This window comes from Emydura macquarii, unplaced genomic scaffold (genome assembly GCF_026122565.2).
Source record: "Emydura macquarii macquarii isolate MOO-44397 ecotype Brisbane River unplaced genomic scaffold, CSIRO-AGI_Emac_v2 contig_2636, whole genome shotgun sequence".
Classification (NCBI taxonomy): domain Eukaryota; kingdom Metazoa; phylum Chordata; order Testudines; family Chelidae; genus Emydura; species Emydura macquarii.
The window spans coordinates 3,136,578-3,156,124 of record NW_027132773.1 but is presented as its reverse complement, the minus strand read 5'-3'; the positions used below and the strand labels follow the sequence as shown (position 1 = coordinate 3,156,124).

Here is a 19,547-nt window from a genome sequence, read left to right as displayed (position 1 = left end):
AGTTTGCAGATGACACTAAGCTAGGGGGAGTGGTAGATACCATGGAAGGTAGGGATGGGATACAGAAGGACCTAAACAAACTGGAGGATTGGGCCAAAAGAAATCTGATGAGGTTCAACAAGGACAAGTGGATGGAAGAATCCCATATACAGCAACAGACTGGGGACCGATGAGCTAGGCAACAGTTCTGCAGAAAAGGATCTAGGGGTAACAATGGATAAGAAGCTGGATATGAGTCAGCAGTGTGCTCTGCTTGCCAAGAAGGCTAATAGCATATTGGGCTGCATTAGTAGGAGCATTGCCAGCAGATCGCGGGAAGTGATTATTCCCCTCTATTCGACATTGGTGAGGCCGCATTGGAGTATTGTGTCCAGTTTTGGGCCCCCCACTACAAAAAGGATGTGGACAAGTTGGAGAGAGTCCAGCAGAGGGCAACAAAAATTATTAGGGGGCTGGAGCACAAGACTTATGAGGAGAGGCTGCGGGAACTAGGCTTGTTTAGTCTGCAGAAGAGAAGAATGAGGGGGGATTTGATAGCAGCCTTTAACTACCTGAAAGGGGGTTCCAGGGAGGATAGAGCTAGGCTGTTCTCAGTGGTGGCAGATGACAGAACAAGGAGCAACAGTCTCAAATTGCAGTGGGGGAAGTCTAGGTTGGATATTAGGAAAAAGTTTTTCAGTAGGAGAGTGGTGAAACACTGGAATGGGTTACTTAGCAAGGTGGTGGAATCTCCGTCTTTAGAGGTTTTTAAGCTGTGTCTTGACAAAACCGTCCCTCGGATTATTTAGCTGAGGTTAGTCCTGCTTTGAGCAGGAGGTTGGACTAGATGACCTCCTGAGGTCCCTTCCAACTCTATGATTCTATGAAGCTTCTTGTACCAGCTGCATCACCATGTTATCTGAGCACCTTCCAGTAACACACTAAGCAACCAGACTAACATCCATCACATGTGGTGCATTGGGTTTCATTCTCTTGCGTACTCCCCCCACTCGTGTTTGAATGTAGGCCCCATTATTGCAACTGAATCCACAGAGGCCGACCCTAATGCAACTTGCAGCCAGGGACGAGGTCCTGCCTGCCCACAACCAGTTGCAGGATGAGGACCTTAGACTCAAAGCCCTTTGGGGGCAGGCTCTGTCCCTGAGTTGGCGTATGGGCAGCCCCCGCCCCAAAGGGACTCTAGGCGAGGGCCTGCGAGCGCCGCGACACGATACAGACATCCAGACTCTAGAGTTATAAGGTAAATCACACCAATCCCTCCCCTCCCCCCAGCAAGAGGGGCGAGCCTGGCCAGAGAGCGGACGCATCTCCGCCCCGCGGCTGCAGGGGTGACAGACTTAGTCCCCTGCCGGGAGGCTGGAGGAGGGCTGGGCTGAAGCCGGGGGCTGGGGAGGAGTCAGGCAGGCCTGTGTGTGACACCCCCTCCCCCACCCGCTCGCCGCCGGGGAGGCGGGCTCAGGCGCATCCTTCGCGCTGTGGCGCCGGCAGCCGCAGTAGCTGCGGCACTAGCCGGAAGTTCCGGCTCTCCTCCCGGAAGTGACGCTAGCTCCCCTCCTCCCCCCCGGCGGCGGCGGCTGGCGGCTCCTCTCTAGCTAGAGACCCGGGCGGCGGCGGCGGCCCGAGGAGCGGGCGGGATCATGGCGGACGGCGTGGACCACATAGACATCTACGCCGATGTGGGCGAGGAGTTCAACCAGGTACGCGCGGGCGGGAGCGGCCCCTGCGCCGCCTTGCAGGGCCGCGCGGCGGGGAGGAGGCGGCGCTGTCGCCGCCATTGTTGGCGTAGGCGCCCGGGCCGTGGGTTTCCCGCGGAGCGCTAGGCCGCTAGCGCAGGCCGCATGCGCGGAGCCCAGCAGCAGGGACTGGCCGCGGCCAGGCGGGAGGGGGCCAGGGGAAGTCGCGTGCCGCTAGCTCCCAAGGGGATAAGGGGCCTCAGCCCGGAGAGCGAGAGCCGCCTGGATCGGGCCCCACAGCCCGTTTGCTGCCCCGCAGGGCCAGCCCTACCAGCTCCCTTATGGCGCCGCCTCCCTCCGTCTCGTGCGGGTGTGTGCAGGGGAAAGACATTGACACACCCACCAACAACCCCCTCTCTCCGCATCCTCCCCGAGAGACTGTAACATACCCACCAACAACCCCCATGTCTGTATTTCCCCCAAAAGACTGTAATACACCCAGCAACAGTCCCCATTTCCATATCACCCCTGAGATAGAGCCCCGCATGGGACGCCCACTTTATAGCAATGGGTCTTGTGGAATCCCAGCCCTGCTACAGGGCTCTACCCATAGAGAGTAACATACCCAGCAACACTCCACCATCTCGGTATTCCCTCTGCCTCCTGAGTGACTGTATTATGCACCCAGCAACTCTGCCCATCTCCATACCCTCTGAGAGACTATATTACACACCTAGCTACAACCCCCCCATCTCCGTATCCCTCGAGAATGTAACACACAGCAACAATGCCCCAGTCTGTACCCCCAAGAGACTACAACACACAGCACAACCCCACATTTCCATATCCCGCTCCTGTAAGACTTTAACACGCACACAGCAATTGCTGCATATCCCTAAAGAGAGAATGTGAGTGGAACACACACACAGAGCAATGCCTTCTGTATCCCCATAGAGAGAGAGCAACTGTAACACATACACATTGCAGCAATCCCTGTAGAGAGAGCAACTGTAACACACACAGAGCAATGCCTCTCCATCTCAATAGAGAGGCTGTAATTGACAGCTACACCCTCACCAACTCATAATTTGAGAGAGACACTAATACGCACATAACTCCCATCTCCATGTCCCCAGAGAGGGAGAGACAGACAGAGCAACAATCCTTCCACGGAGAGACTGTAACACGCAGCAAATTTTCTCACGTTTCCGTATTGGAAATCTTCCTATCCCTCAAAAGTCTGTAAACACATGATTCCCATCAGCATCTAAAAGGGGAAGAGACATTGTAACATATACATGAAAATCCTCAGTCCACAAACAGATAAAGAAACCATAAAGCAAGCACAATCTCTTGCTCTTTCCAAGGTCTCCTAGTGGGAGAGACTAAAATTTATCCTTCAGAGGGAAGGAGACTGTTAAAAATGTACTTGCAGACTATAAAAATTAATAAATACATATCAGGAGAGACTTGCACTCAGCAAAATTTGTGCCCCTAGTCTCCCGAAGGTGAGAGTTGTACTAGACCTGTGAGAGTGGGGGCATATACTTTAACAACCCTTTTTGCGCCCTAATGGGGGAGATTTGTAGGAACACATCTACTTTTTTTTTAATTACAGCCAGTTGATTTTCAACTGGTGACTTACAGTTCTTGCTTTTTCTTCTTTTTCATCTATCTCAAAAAGCCTACTTGCCCTTACTGAAATTCATGTCATGTTCTTATCAGGTTTGCTGTAACCTACCTACCATCTGTATTTACATCAAATGGGTTCTGGCGTTGCCGTAGGTCATCATACCCCAGATTGCATTGTTTCTGTCCCAGAGCATGAGAAATTAAATAAAGCAGCCTCCCTCCTGCAGACACTGCCAGACCTGCAGAACTACTGATGCCCTGCAGTAGGCACTTAAGCATATCTTTTAGCAGGGGGAGATGGATGCATGTCAGAGAGGGAAATAGAGGAGATAGGGGATGATGTGAGGAGGGGAAAATAGATAATGGTGTTTGGAAGGAGTTATGCTTTATTTGAGTGGTGGATAGAAAAGGAATAGAAGATTGATTATCACAGAATGTTTAGATAAATATTTAGACTTCTGCGATTTCTTTAAAATAACTTAGTCATTTTTGTGAGACTACATATTATATGACTGACATATCTATCATAAGGTAAGCAGATAATGGAGAAAACTGGTTTGTTCTTGTCTACATGTGAAAGTTGCACAGATATAACAAGGTGTGAATTTAAACTTATTTAAAGAAATCAGTTAAAACTCATGTGGAAGCTCTCCTGTTCCGGAGTAAGAGTGCTTTCTTCAGTGTAGTTTAGGTTGGTTGAGAACTTGTTTAAATTAAACTGAAATACTTTTATGCCAAAATAAGGGTCCACACAGGATTTGCACTTGTTTAACTAAGTCAATTTAATTAAACCATTGCAAGTTTGTGTGTAGATAAGCCCTCAAAGTGGGAACACTGTAATATGGTGTAGATACATACTCCCTTCACTTCTTGAAGCCACTGTCGGAAACATGGCTGCCTCTTGCAACATGTCAATATGAACCAGGTCTACCCAGTACTGGACATTCTCTACAAAGACAGTGACACTAACGACTGTTTTGTTCAAGCTTCTTGATTAGATATCAGTTTGCTATATCACTTTTGTTAGGCCTTGTCTACACTAGAGAGGGTTTGCCACTATACCGTATGGGTATAGCTATATTAGCATTCCTTCCTAATGAAGACACAGCTTATACCAGCAAGAGTTCTTTTGCTGTGACAGCTTATACCAGTTCCCCAAAGAAAATAAGCTATAACAGCAGAGGGACATTTTTGTTAATGTAACTGCTTCAACAGTAGGGCTTTTGCCAGCATAGGTATGTTGGTTGAAGTGTGATCATCATCATCAATCATTCCCCCCCCCTCATAGCTGTAATAACAATACTTCTAAGGGTAGACCAGTTCTTAGTTTTGACTGTCATCTTTCTTTCTCTGGCAGATTTTTGTCTTCCTTGCTGTAAAATGCTCTTTATCAGCAGGAGTAAAACTGCTATGGAAGTGTTTCAAAATCTTTCTAGAAAATCACTTGAAGTTTCATGACATTGTATGTAACATTTTAGTGAAGAATGCATGGAAAGAAGTCATGAAACTTATCAAGCAGTTTCCACTATGCTTCTGATCCCAATAAAGCAGCAAATATTCAGAATGCTGTTTGATTGTATCCTGGTTTTCCTGGGTAGTACATTTTCTCTCTTATTTTAGGAAAAGGCTACATACTTGATTGCATCCTACCTTTCTTTCTTAGGATCTAATTGAGTCAACAGTGCGCTAATAGACACTAGTACAAGCAGATTCTGCCAAATGAACAGCAAAGAATTAACAAAACAAAAAACCTTCTCTGTCAAGGCTGAGGGTTTTTTAATGTGATATAATGCTGGAACATTTTGCTATGACTAATTAGATGTGGCTGTCAGGCTCCTGGCAAGTTGCCATGTGGGCAACATTGTCAACATTTGGGCTACCTCTGCTTTTCTCTTTGCTCCCAAAATGCACACAAGCCATTGCTGCACAATTGCAATTGCTCATAAGCCTATAGTAAATTCCAGAGATAAAGTAGGGTTCAGATTGCTAATTTACAGCTGCTTAAAAGATCATCCCACAGCACACAACTCCCATAGCCAGCTGATAATCCTATGAAAGTTGAAGATTTAGTAAGCAGATGAACTTAAGGTAATAAGGTTCTCCTCAACAATGTTTAGTCATTCTATCTTATATTGACTATTTAGTATAAACATGCTCCGGAATACCATGCCTTTCATTGTCCTCTATGTGTAATTTTTCTCTAGTCCCAATTTTTGGGGCTTTTTTCATCTCATTACAACTTTTAATTCATTCTTGTTTGCATCTTTTGACTCTTTGTCTCCATGCTCACTTTACTTCCTCAAATGTTTTTGCTTACTTTTTGCCTTTCAGATTGCTTTTCTTAAAAAGTGAGCAGTGGCAGTAGAACAATAACATTTTAAAATGAAAAACTGCCAAGGAGAATACTGATCACCATTGTATTTGCTTTCCCATTTCAGTTCTTCCAAATGTAAAGCATGTCTGATTATCATTCTTACTACTATTACAGTAGTACCTACGTTGTCCTAATTGGAATTGAGACCGTATTGTGCTAGGTGCTGTAGAAACCTATATGAGATGGTCTCTGACCTAAAAAGTATACAGTTTAAATAGACAAGTCAAAGGATGGGGGAAATGGATACAGCATACAAGTGGAGTGATCGGGATGATGACTGGCAAAGCTGTTGTAGAGTGAAAGTGATTAGCATTAATCAGTTCTCCTCTGTAGCAAGCATTTTACATAGGAACCAGCTGCAAAGGGAACAGCTTGCTGTTGTATAAAGTGCTGTGCTGCTGCTGTGGAATTAGATCACTCCAGTGCTAAAGGAACCACCTCCACTACTTTAGTATGGGGAACTGAGAAATCTTGAAAGGGTTTACATATCCATTAAGTAGAGGGCAACTCTACTTATACCCAAGTTATTTCATTAGATAGCTGTCATTTGCATCAGTGATATTTCAAAGCAGGTCTTTTATGACTTCTGTTATGGTGAGCTGTCATCACTTTCCCTTGTCCATGGCTTCATGATCCCATGCGCCTCCTCTCCCCCGTGCTGGTTGTCAGGTTTCTTCTTCCACCTAGTCTGCTTCCGTTCTACATGTACACTACAACGGCCAAAATCCTTGTCCAGATTTTCATCATGCTTTGATTGAGATAGCCTCCTTGAATGTGTCTTCACTAGGAAAAAAGGTGTATTCTTAACTAGTGTTAACTAACATAATAATTAACATGCAGTAAAATCCTAGTGAAGATAAGACAGTTGGTAGTGTTCACACAAGTTGGCAGGTTGAGGTAAAGACTACGGGAGGCTTGGGTTTATCTTGCCCTGCTACCTTTTATTAAAACTGCAAACTGCCTTTTTCAGTAGGGGTTTGCCTCATTAGTTACCATGTGTTAGCTAACAGGAGTTAAGAATATATCTTTTCCCCTAGCGTTGCCCTCTTCTATTCCAGTTCCACCTGCTGATTGATTTCCAATTTCTCTCAAATCCCTGTATTAGCTTACTTTTGCTATATATGCATCATATTCAAACTCCTTGCCCTTAGATCTAATGCTTTTCCAAATATTTTCAGTATGATTTCTGTTATCATGCCTAGGAGCCCCCAGTCATGGACCATAGTGCCAGGCTCTGTTCAAACAGAGCAAAAAGACAGCCCTTTCCACCCAAAGAGTTTTAAGTCTAAATACAAGACAAAAGCCAGGAGACGGAAACAGACCGACCATGGGGGAGAGCAGGGAAACAATGAAGACAGCATTGATCAGCATGATAGGCTGTGGTCTAGCTCCCATCAGTCTTTCTGCTCTCCTCTCCTTTCCTTCAGCCAAAATTGCATACATTAGACATTTTGTTCAACTCAATGCATCTTCTTAAGTGTCATCCTCTGTGCCTGACTCCATCCACTTGAAGTTTCTCTTCAAAACAGATTTCTTAAAGGAGGCTTATAAACCCTAGCCTTCGCCTCAAAATTAAAAATAAAAAGTGATCCACAAGAAGCATGCATTACACTTAAAAAAGGCTCTAAGAAAGTTGTGATTTTTGTAATGTTGTTCAGAAGTTGCAACCACAGTTTAAGTTGCAGTTTTGGTTCAGTCAGTTCAAGTACCGTAATAAAACATACAGGAAAAATGAAGACCTCCCCTCTGCATACCCCTGCAAGGAGCCAGGCCTGGGTGTATACCTACACATAAGCTCCAACCATATTTGAGTGAATGGCTTTGCCACCTGTTGCACAGGGTTGCAACTAGGGATGTAAAAATTAGTTTAAAAAAAAAACCATTTAAACATTCTAAAAATAGAGTGTTTAAACTGTTAAATGTAGGGGAGGGAGAGAGGGAGCTGTGCTATGCTGGGCTCTGCTCCTCACTGCCAAGTGAGAGCTGCCTAGCAGCAGCTTCTCCGCCGCAGAGCTGTAGCTGGGCAGCTCTCGCTGGTGGGGAGCTGAACCAAGCCCTTCTGTGGTTCCCCACCGCTCCCAAGCCCAAACTGCCCAGCTGCTTTGACTTGTGGAGAGCCGAGCCCAGCTGTGGCTACTCCCTGCAGGGCTCTGTGCCTCCCGCGAGCCAGAGCTGCCCTTTCTTGCAGGTATATTTTCGGGAGTGAAGGGGATTTCTTTTGAGTGGTACATGTGCTTTCTTTTTTCAGTTTTGTGGATACTTGGGCAGTGCTGTTATCATAACCTTTCTGGTAAAATCTTCTCCAGTAAACTGGACTTACGAGAATGCCAGCACATTGCCTTTAGGGCTCTCAATTCAGACTTTTCTTCAAGACAGCTTTGGGATATACAAGTGCTCACTCATTTATACTTTCTCGTATTCTTCATTGCATGTCTTCATGTTGTTTCTACCACTGTGATTCCCTTTTCAGAGTTCTTTTACATCCTAAACCTGTGTTCTTGAGGAGTTTGCTGTTGTAATGTGTTGAGCTAGATGGGAGGAAGAGTACCTATAAAAAGGAGGATTGCTGTGGTTGAGAGACAAATACCAATCTAGCACAAAAAATCTAATCAGAATTGCATATTTACTAAATAAATTGGTTTGCACTGTAAAAAAATTTGTATCTGGTAAATTTCGCTATTGGTGTGAACATAGTTTAAAATGCCCTTGCTATATGCTATGACTACAGTGGGCACATGGTAGTTTCTTTATTAATACGCTTAATAGACTAAACAGAAAATAATTCTTGTTCTTATTCAGCTGACAATTTTCAAAAACTGAATTATGAAATTAAACTGGAAAGCTGAGTTTCATCTTTAAGAGAGGAAGTTATGGTCCTTATAGAGGATATAATATTTCCATTTAAGTTGGAGAGCATAAGGGTGAGGTTGCCTTTTTGTGCTTTAGTATTTCAAATGGGAGGAACTGCTCAGGGGAAAGGAAAGGGGAGAAAACCTCAGTAGTTTGTATCCTCATTTCCTCTGTGACCTGGATTCTGCAGTTTCTAGGTTGGTGGATGCAGCAGTTCACTACAGCAGACCTGGTGGCATATGTACAAAGTTACATTGTGAATATGTATCTTTGCGTTTTGTGTCTGAACATATACTGATGACTGTAGTCTTTTACCAAAGTAATTAGGAAAGAAACTTGAAAACAAGAAATAGTTTTGACATATATACAGCAGTTGGATAATGAAAGTAATTAGTCAGGGTAGCCAATTTATGCTAATTATACCAGAGACTACTGTAGTATTATGAAGTAGGTGTTGGACCAGCTGGTATTTTAGAAGTCCCAGGCCCCCTGTAGTTATGTGGTCCCTGGGAACATGAACTTTTTAAAAGAAAAAATACTCTAATCTCTGCTGAAATCTGTTGGCTATCACCTGTCAGCACTCTATGGCTTTACATAGCACCCTGCTGCAAATATTTGGATACATTGGTTATCTGACTTTCTCCAGAGAGCCCAGTGGAAACTGATATAGAGAAAATGAATGGGGTAAATAAGAGCTGTCTTTTTGTTTATAATTCTATACGCTTTAAAAGGATTTAAATTTGGTTTGCAGATAAAGGTATTTGCTGTAATACTAACATAAAGGCTGTGTAAATCAAATATGGCTTATTGAAAAATACGTTGCTACTCCACTATCTTTTCCTTTTCTGTATTGGCAATAACTCCCAACTTTGTGTTATCTGCAAATGTTATTAGCACACGCCCACTACTTGTGCCATTGTTATTAATGAAAATGTTTAATAACATTGGTCCTAAGACGGATCTCTGAGGAACATCACTGGTAAATTCCCTTCAGCCTGACAGTTCACCTTTCAGTATGACCTGTTGTTGTCTCTCCTTTAACCAGTTCCTTATCCACCATTCAATTCTCATATTAATCCCCTTCTTCTCTAATTAACTAATAATTTCCCATGTGAAACTGTATCAAATGCCTTGCTGACATCCAGATAGATTAGATGTACTACATTTCCTTTGTCTAAAAAAATTAGTTACCTTCTCAAAGAAAGAGATCAGGTTGATCTGGCACAATCTATCCTTTGTAAGACTGTATTGTTTTATTTTCAATGATCTTTTATCTCTATGTCTTTAACTACTTTCTCTTTCAAAATTTGTTCCAAAACCTTGCATACAATTGAAGTCAAACTAACAGACCTTTAGTTTTCCTGATCACTTTTTTCCACTTTCTTTAAAATAGGTACTGTATTAGCAATTTTCCAGTCATAGGATATGACCCTCGACTATATGGATTCGTTAAAAATCCTTGTTATCAGGTTTGCAATTTCTTGTGCCAGTTCCTTTAATACTCTTGGATGAAGATGATCTGGGCCCCCTGATTTGGTCCTATTAGACTGTTTGAGTTTGACTTCCACCTCGGATGTGGTAATTTCTACTTCCAAATCCTTATTTCCATTAGCCATCCTGCCACTACTCCTAAACTCCTCATTACCCTTGTTAAATACTGAGATGAAGTATTTGTTTAGCTGTTGGCCCATGCCTAGATTATCTTTAATCTCCATCCCATTCTCAGCACTTAGTGGTCACACTTCTTCTTTCCTTGTTTTCTTTGTATTTATATGGCTATAGATCCTTTAACTATTGGTTTTAATTTCCTTTGCAAGGTCCAACTCTGCTTGACTTTTGGCAGTTCTCATTTTTTCCCTATGCTTTTTGACGTCCAAGAAGAAGCCTTCCTTGCTGATCCATCTCATCTTCCATTTCTTATAGGTTTTCTGTGTTCTCTTAATAAACAGTTTGGTCTGCAGCCTTTCCCTACAAATTCTTTCCCTTTGCTGCTTTTTTGATATCAAGAACCCTTGTTGCAGACTTTTTTTTTGTTTATCCTTCCGTTTAGTTTAAACTGAATTAACTCATGATCACTCAAAACAAGGTAGTCTCTACAACCAGTTCTTCTATGAGGTCCTCACTACTTACTAATACTAAATCTCAAATGACATCACCTCTTGTTGATTCAGTGATTGGTTGGTGAAGAAATCAGTTAGTTATCACATCCAGATATATCTGGATCCCACCATTATTAGTAGCACTTGTCCTCCAGTCTGTGTCTAGAAAATTAGTTTCCCATAATCACACAATTCCCAGTAGTATTTATTTAATTAAAAATATTAGAGGTCTCTGTCTATATCCTAATTGGATTCTGGGCGTCTGTGGTAGACTCTAAGCACTATCCCAGTGGAGTGTCTGTTAGCTTTCTTCCCCAAAGTGATTTTGACCCAAACAGATTGTTTTATCTATTCCATGACTTCTAATTTCTTTCGTCTGCCTCATCATTAGTATACAATGCTGCTCCACTACCTTTACCTTTATTTCTGTCTTCCTGAACAGCATATACTCTTCAGTGCCTGTACTCCAGTCATAACTACTATTCCACCATATTTCTGTTATTCCTATAGTAACTGGTTTCACCGGTTGTTCTAGTTCCTCCATTTTGATACCTAAGCTCCTTGCATTGGTGTATAGACATTTTAGTTGTTTCTGCTTGGCTTTGCCTAGGTCCCTTGCCTAATGAGATGTAGTCATTCTACTGGCAGTATCACCTACCTGACTGTTAATGTCATTGATATTGGAACTATCTTTCCTCTTAACCATTCTCCTATCTTCTGTTGTTCCTTTCTCCATTGCTGTAACCTCTTAATTGATTTTCCTCCTGCTCAGTATTAATCAGTTGTGCCAACCTCTATCCTAGAAGTCTATGGCCCTCTGTACTCAGGTGAAGTCCATTCCCTGAGAACAGTCTTCTGTCCACGAATGCTTCCCAGTGGTCAAACATCCCAAAGCCCTCCTTATAGCACCCCTGTCTGAGCCATCTGGTGATCGTAATTGATTTTGTCTTGCCTTTGCTCTCCTCCTCTAGAGACAGGTAGAGTCCCACTGAAGATTGCCTGAGCCTCTATTTCTTTCTTCCCCAGGTTGGCATATACCCTCCCTTGATGTCTTCCATTGAGTATCTAGCAGTATGATTTGTTCCCATGTGAAGGACAATCAGTCAGTTATTTCCTGCTCCCATTAGGTCCACATCCTATATCTTAGCTCCCAGCAGACAGCATGTCCTTGTGTTCTCTAGATCAGCTCTTGTGACAGGCCTGTCTGTTCTTAGTAGGGAGTCCCAGTCATGTAGACTTCCCTCTTCCTGGTCTTAGTGTGATTCTCCAGCTTTCCTCCTCCTGTTCTTTCTGGATGCAAGTCCTGTGTTTTTGTTCTCATCTTTGCCATCTTCTGCGAGTTATCCAGAGTTCGGAGCCACAGGAGGACAGAGGACACCTCCATTGACTCTTCCAGCAGCTGTGCTCTTCGTCCTTGCCCTTCCACCTTCTATTATTGTTTGCTATGCCCCTTCTTCATTTTACAACTCAGCAAACCTGTTCCTGAGCTCTTTTTCCTTTACTAGCTGGTTTCTTCCTCTACCTGCTTCTCGTAGTCACAGGCTTCCATTGGCCATTTTCCTCATCCAGCTGTCTTCTCTCACAGTTCTCCAGTTCAGCTTGCATCTGCGAGTCTTGAGTTTTCCCTTCAACGTTCTCTCGCCTTCCCTCCATCATCTGCTCAGATCCCCTTCACAGCTCAACCATCGTTTCTAGCTGCATTACCAAAACTCAGATCTCCTTTTCCATCAGCTCTATCAGGTGGTACTTCATACAAATGAAACACTTTTTGGGTACCCACTCCAAGATAATGTATATGTTGCAGCTTCCACATGCAGTCATCTTCATTGTCTGTTCCATTCTTTGGGTCATAGTTGCATTCTGTGCAGAGATTAGTGTTGGTACCATCAAAGTTTTGGCCACGGTACTACATTCCATAGTTTCAACCTGGGGTACGCGAGACACAGGCAGGGGGTACGTGGCGAAAAACCCAGTGAAGGGAGGTGAGCGGGCAGCCACCAAATTCTGGGGAAGCCAGGTGGCAACTGCCTGCTTTCCGCCTGGTCCCAGCTCCTAGCTGGGAGGCAGGTGGCCCACACAGTGTGATTTGCCACAGGCCCGCACCTCCCTAGGGACAGCCATGGGGAGCGCTGCTAGTGCCTACTCATACCTCACAAGTTCCTGCCTATGTAAGGAGAACACCACGTGACCCTGCCATTACACCATAGTGATTGGCTGGTGTTGACCTTTGCTCCTATATGGAGGAAAAGGAGGAGGAAGGAGGGGAGAGAAAGCAGGGGGTTTTGTGATCTGCCACAGCCACACAGCACTGAAGAACTCAGAACTCTCCTGCTTTATGAGAAATACAGTCGTCCAGCAGTAAAGGGGTAAAAGATTGTATTTCTCAGAGTGGAAAATTGAGTGTTGGGGTACTTATTAAAATTTTCAGAAGTTAGGGAGTACTTGCTACTTAAAAGGTTGAGAAACACTGCTATATTCGACACTGGTGCAAACCATGTCAGCGTGCTTACAATCTTCTGCCTTGGCAGCAGTTGCGCTTCCAGTCTTGTCGCCTATGGCTTTGATATTGGGACATTTGTCAGAATGGGTACCAATTACAGCTTGTACTTTAGCTTTGCTTACAAGGTCTTTCCTACCGATTTATAATGCTGTACTTTCAAAGTCATGGGATGCGTTTGTGGTACCAACTACCATGCCTGACTCAGTACTGATGCTGGCTTCTTTGCATTGAGCTATGGATAAGCTGGGTTGCTACATGGCCCTACCAGAGCTGGTACTCCCAATGTCCACTGATTACTCAGGTGGTTCTTTGCAGTTTGGTTTGAAGTCCTCCTCCAGCATTTCACCATCCCCTTCTAGGTGTAGTTTGTCTAGAAAGCCTTTTAGGCTGCTCCAAAAGGAGAGTGCGGGTACAGGGAGTGGGATTGATTATACAGCAGAGAGAGAGAGAGAGTGCCATGGACCGGTACCTACTGGCTGCCTATGCCTTGCGCTTTCCCCCAGTGGGCTCTTTGGAACCCCTGGAACATTTTCTTATCCCCCAGGTCTCGATCACTGGGCAGTTGAGGGGAATGTTGCCAGATGGTGCAGCAAAGCAGCTTGCAGAGCCACCTTGGTTGAAAACTCACAGATTCTATTCCCCCACCCTCGAGCAGCTAGTACTGCAGGAAGAATTGATGCAGGAAGAATGGGTTTTACCACAGGAGGATACATCAGCACCAGCACTTGTTAACCTGTCTTTCTCCTCACCTGATGACTTGGTGATTCTTGACTCCTCTGGTTCCAGAGGATTTTAAGTCTTACATCACATCCAGTTGAGGAATTGCTTTAGGCATACAAGCTGAACTAGTGCAATAAAACACTTTTTCAGGCTTTTGGACTTTCTTAAGATGACTGCCCTGGGTAGGGATATCCTCTCGATTAATAATGCTGTGCTAGAACTGGGAAATGCTTTATGGTACATGCTAGCCTCCTTAGATCCTATAGCTAAGCATGCACAGATAAACATCATGTCCCAATACAACGCTTCAGATGCTTTTATTCCCAACCAGCCCCAACTCCCTTGTAGTTACGACTGCCAATGAGAGAGCACGTCAGGGGAGATTTAAATCAGCTCCCAAAGAAAAAGAGCCCAAGAGATTTGATTTGTTTGAGAGAGAAACATACTGCACCTCTTCTCTCTGGATGTGTATAGCAAGCTAACAGGCACTGTAAGCTGAATATGACTTTGTGTAAACTAGGATGCAATGTCCAAGTTTAGTGACAAACTACCAGAGGATGCCAGGGAGGAATTTAAGGTTTTCCTTCCAAAACGTTGTGTGGTGGACAAGTCCTCACCCAGCCTACTCTTGACACATGAACGCCTCTTCCAGCGTGATTGCCTCTGCAATAACAATGAGAAGAGCCTCATGGTTACCTAACCTTGGACATCCAACAAACCGTAGAGCAGCATTTCTTAAATGCGGCCACGATGGCCACATGCAGCCACCAGAGATTTTCCTTGCAGCCACAGGCTCCTGAGAGGTAATTTGGGGGAAATCCTGGCCCTGTCCCCTTCCCCAGGGCTGCCAGCAGAGTTTGGACTGTGTCCCCCTATGAAGCAACAAATGCCAGAGGAGCAGGCAGTTGATGTGAGTTCCCCACCTTCTTGAGGGCGGTAGGCCTTGGGCTTCTGGCTTCAGCCTTACTGTGGTGGGCAGCAGGCTGCATAGTGGCGGGCTCCATCCCCTGGCTGTGGGCTCACCCCTCTGCCCCCCAATCACCTCTAGCCCCTGCTGTCTCCTCTGGCCCCGGGCTCCAGCCACTAGGCTTCAGGCTCCAGCCCTGGCCCCCAGCCATGCAGCAGCAGGTCCCCGTCCTGGGCTCACCACCCTCCCCCATCACTCCTGGCCCCTGCTGCTTCTCCTGGCCCCCCATCTAGATGCCCATTACCCCGGTCCCCGCTGCCTCCCTACCCCCTTCCCATCCAGGGCTTAATTTGTCCTCCAGCTTGCCAGGACTGAGTAAGTCTGCTGTAAAAAGTGATATTTGTATGTTCGTTAATATCATTTTTCATTGCCTTTCAGTTACCTAGCAAGTCTGCTGCTGTGAAAAGTGATATTAACAAACATACAAATATAACTTTTCATAGAAACTGACTTACTAGCTAGCAAGTCTTTAAAAAAAAAAAAAAAAAAAAAGTAAAAGAAACAACAACAACAAAAAAACAAGAATGTTCAAAGCACCCTATTTGTGTTTCTATTCTGTTTAGGTCCAGTAAATTATAGAGACAACTGTACATTATTATTGAGTCTTCAAAAAAAAAAAACCCAACATGAATAAATGACAATGATTCGGACATGTATATGTGCATATTTATTTGTTTTTCCTAAAGTTAATTAAGTATTTTATGAAAAATCATCAGAGCTGGTGGCTGCACTCTGAGGCCACCAAAAAATTGTTGTGAGAACCTCTGCCATAGAGAGCCTCCTGTTGGATGGTTGTTTTTTGTTTTCAGGCAAGACCAATATTTTCATTTAAAGACTGTCGTGATACCCTTTGTTTGTTATGGGTATATACCCCAGCCCCCAGCAGGAGTCAGTATAGACTCCTGCAACAGTAATATCCATGTCCGTTTTTATAGGCAATCTTTATATCCACCAAGGCAGCATGATTTTTTGTGAAGGAAGCACAAACCTCAGAGACAGAGGTCTTCCAAATTAATTTTGAGTCAGCCAGCTCGTCCTCAGTCAGTTGTGGGGAAGCAACCTATTAGACTTGTCCTTTGAGGACAGCGATGCAATTGTTCGCTATCTTCCTACTGTCTCCCCATCCCTCCACCTCCATTTAAGGACAGATTGTCCCATTTTATCAATGTTTGGGAAACCATAATGATGGCCAAGTGAGTCCTAAGCATTGTGAGCTTGGGATATTCTATCCATTTCCTCTCCACCCACCTATCTGTCCCTTTTCAGGGACCCATCTCATGAGTTAGTGCTTCTTCAAAAAGTTCAGATTGTTCACTTTAGGGGCCATCCAAGAAGTTCCCCATCAACATTAGGGAAAGGAGTTTTATTCGTGATACTTTTCAGGCCATCTCCTTGGCTCTTTTTCATATGTTGACAGATTGAGAGATCAAACACTTTCAGCAGAGAGAGTTTCCAGATGGATTACTTCCTGTATTATGACCGCGTACAGGGTAGCTAATATCCCTCCTCCACAAAGACAGTTGGCCCATTCAAAAAGAACTCAAGCAACTCAAGCTTATCTATGGGTTGTCCCCATTATAGACATTTGTAGGGCTGCTACTTGGTCCTCTGTTGCATACCTTTGCTTCTTATGCCGTCATGACTGCTTCAAGATCTAAACCAATTTTGGGAAAACAATATTGCAGTCCTTATTTAAATAGACTTTGCGTCCCACCTCCTACTAGTACCGCTGCAAGTCATCTGAGTGGGAATCGACATGTGCAACCACCCGAACAAGAAAAAATGGTTACTTACCCATATTATAATCACTTCTTAGAGAAGTGGTTGCACATGTGTCTGGTGCAAAGGAACTGAGGGGGATCAGGGCAGCATTAGTCATGAGAGGGGTCTGTAGACCCACCCTCCATCCCCTCAGATGCACAAGGAGTCCCAAGCCACCATGTCTGGTGCAAAGGAACTGAGGGGGATCAGGGCAACATCGCCCTTATATAGTCATGAGAGGGGTCGCGAGGATGTGCAGAGTGTGCGCACCACCTTGATAGGTACTGCTGCAGAAAACTCTCTGGCTCTGACACACTGGGTGTGGGAAAGAAACAGACTCTGACTTCTAGAATTTGTAAGCCAGTTGAGTACCATGGTGGTGGGTGTGGCCTTCATATATTTACTGACTCAACTAATGTGTGGGTGAAGTAATATTTAAAAACAAAAGTTAAGATACAACAGAATTTTATATAGTAGAAAGGGGCGTGTGTGTGGGGCGGGGAGAATCTTGCTGTAAAATTCAGAACTTTGGTAGATGGAGTTTTGTTTTGCCAAGAGATCATTCTTTTGGAGGTTCTTTCACAAGGAAAGTAATGGTGTTATAACTTGATATTTTTAGAAGTGGTCGAACTGACTCCTTTATGGAGCAGCTGGAACCACTCTTCTCTTAGAAGAGTATGACCAGCTTTTCCTGCACTATGCTCTGGAATCCTGAAGTGGGGAAAGCATCATGGGGAGTGGTTTAAGGGGAACGGACCTATTATGTGAGGATCTGATGGGAATTTGTTATGGCGGGGCCCGAAGGCAATGGTCTCGTACCTTTAAAATAATAATAAATAATTGAAATACAGGTAATGCCAGAGCATTGTCACTGATTTTGTAGGTGGGGGACCAGGAAGACAGATGCTAACTTCATTTGCCAAGGTGTCCATTTATATGAATATAAGCGAAGATTAAAACATGTAAATGATTGCATCAAGATGAGTCTTCAATTTAGAGAAGATACTCTAGATTAAACCTTTGCATTAATTTATTACTAGAACCATAGCTGGGATTTTTTTTTTTTTAGGAGATGCTCACTGCTTGCATAATTTTGTTGCCATTTTAATGTTAAAGTGTCTACACTTTAAAAAGGACGTGGACTGATAACTCAATTAAAAATTGGTTTGGGTTTGCTCTTGTCTTAGTCATTTCCCATTCCAACTCATATTATGATGACAGTGTGACACCAGAAAGTGGTTATAGTTTCCTTTGGAACCAGTCAGTGTCTTTCCTTTATGCTGAGTGGGGTCATTAGAGTATGAAGTGCTCCCTTTCCAATCCCTTATTTGAGAATAAGGGATCAAGTTTAGAATCCAATCTCTGAAAAGTGTGGCTGTATGTTGAGTTCATTGCCAGGACTCATAAAAGTTCAAATCACTTTCCCTACCAATTCTTTTAATACAGGAAAATATTTACTTTGTGTTTACGCAAGAGCTGAAGTTAACATGCTACTACAGTAGATGCTCATTAGTAGTAAGATATTAGTGCCCTTTTGCTGTAATGCCCCTAAGTGTCTCTTGCTATTATGGGGAGTGTTGACAAATCACAGTAGGGGAAATGTTGGTCGTAAGCGGTGATTGCTCTTACAAGGTAGTGTAGCAAACAAATGTCTACTGTTTTTTGCTTACCAGCATCATTAATGTCAGTATGATTCTGAGAATAGGGTTTGTGTTCTCTTATTTGTCTCTGTCTGTATCAGTAGAACAAAATCATTGTAGGATTAAGCAGGGTGGATTGATTTAAATTAAGGCGATTTAAATAGTAGATTTAAATCACCAAGAGCAAATCATTGATTTAAATTAAGTTTCCCACTGATACTTCACATATTTCTTAAGCAATGGTGCAAATCTGATCACTAAAACATGTTTATTTACAACTCAGTACAGCATTTTACAACATCTAGGCGGGTATACTTTGTATAATTTTTTAGATAACTTGATTTTATTAATTTAGGAAATAGTACATAATACTCATTAACTGTGTCAAGCTGCAGGTGCAGCAGCAGTACATTAGGAATGGTAAGAACTAAATCACACACACAAACACAATAACACTTATATTTTATTAAACTAAATCTTAAATGTTACATAAATGTTTCACATTTGCAATTGCAGCAGTCTCCTTCCTGAGTTGCTGGCTTATGGCTGTCATTAAACATTTTTTATTTTAATTTTCAAATTTTATTAACTCTAACGGACAAGTCATCACAACACTAAATGTACGCTGTCCTTAAAACTTCTACAACTAGCTCTCATCTTCCCCACTCCCACTGTCATTTTTATTCATAGACTGAAACAGAAATACGAGTTTTCCTGCTTTTTCAACTCCTAGTCGATTTCTTAGCTTTGAGTGAATAATATCAAAGGATGAAAATATTCTCTCTATGCCTGCAGAGGAAGCTACTGCTGTGAAAAGTTGGCTTAGCAACTGAAGGAACTCTGTTTCAAGGTGCCTGGCTAATGATTTCCACCAGTTCAGGGGAGTGACTTTGTTCAAAACATCATCCGCAAACATATACTGTTTATATGGTTCCGCTCCAGCCCTGAAATTTATTATGACTGGCATAACCGAGGAGTGATTTTGAGATGCCCATGCCATGGCAGCAGCATCATCTTCAGAAGTTAGGCATCTACCTTTATATCTGGGGTCGAGAATGTTCTCAAGAAAATGAGGTGGAGTTAGTGCTTGATCCACTCACTTCTTTATTGCCTGTAGTTTTTCTTGTGAGATAATCCTTTCTTCAATGTCTCTTGAAGTGCCTTCCAAATTTTGACAGTATCAGCAATGCAGCAACAATTTTTCTGAAGTTAGTTTAAGGCTATGGATATAGGCTTCAGATTAAGAAGTAACTATAGGCTTTTTGTTAATTTGCTGTCAGGTTGGTGGAATTTTTTTTTTTTTGAAGTAGAAACCAGGAGGCAGTAACATC

The 19,547-nt window shown here is 43.4% G+C and overlaps 1 protein-coding gene across 5 annotated transcripts in view; it reads left to right on the top strand.

The window, feature by feature from the left end:
* The first annotated feature begins 1,514 nt into the window (after nucleotides 1–1,514).
* The window catches only part of CPSF6 (cleavage and polyadenylation specific factor 6), a 43,273-nt gene continuing 25,240 nt past the window's right edge, over nucleotides 1,515–19,547 (top strand). For all 5 annotated transcript variants that reach the window (XM_067564051.1, XM_067564050.1, XM_067564049.1 and 2 more), the window contains exon 1: nucleotides 1,515–1,697. In XM_067564051.1, coding sequence (XP_067420152.1) covers nucleotides 1,638–1,697 — 60 coding nt within the window. In that variant the 5' untranslated portion in view covers nucleotides 1,515–1,637. The remainder of the gene's footprint in view (nucleotides 1,698–19,547) is intronic.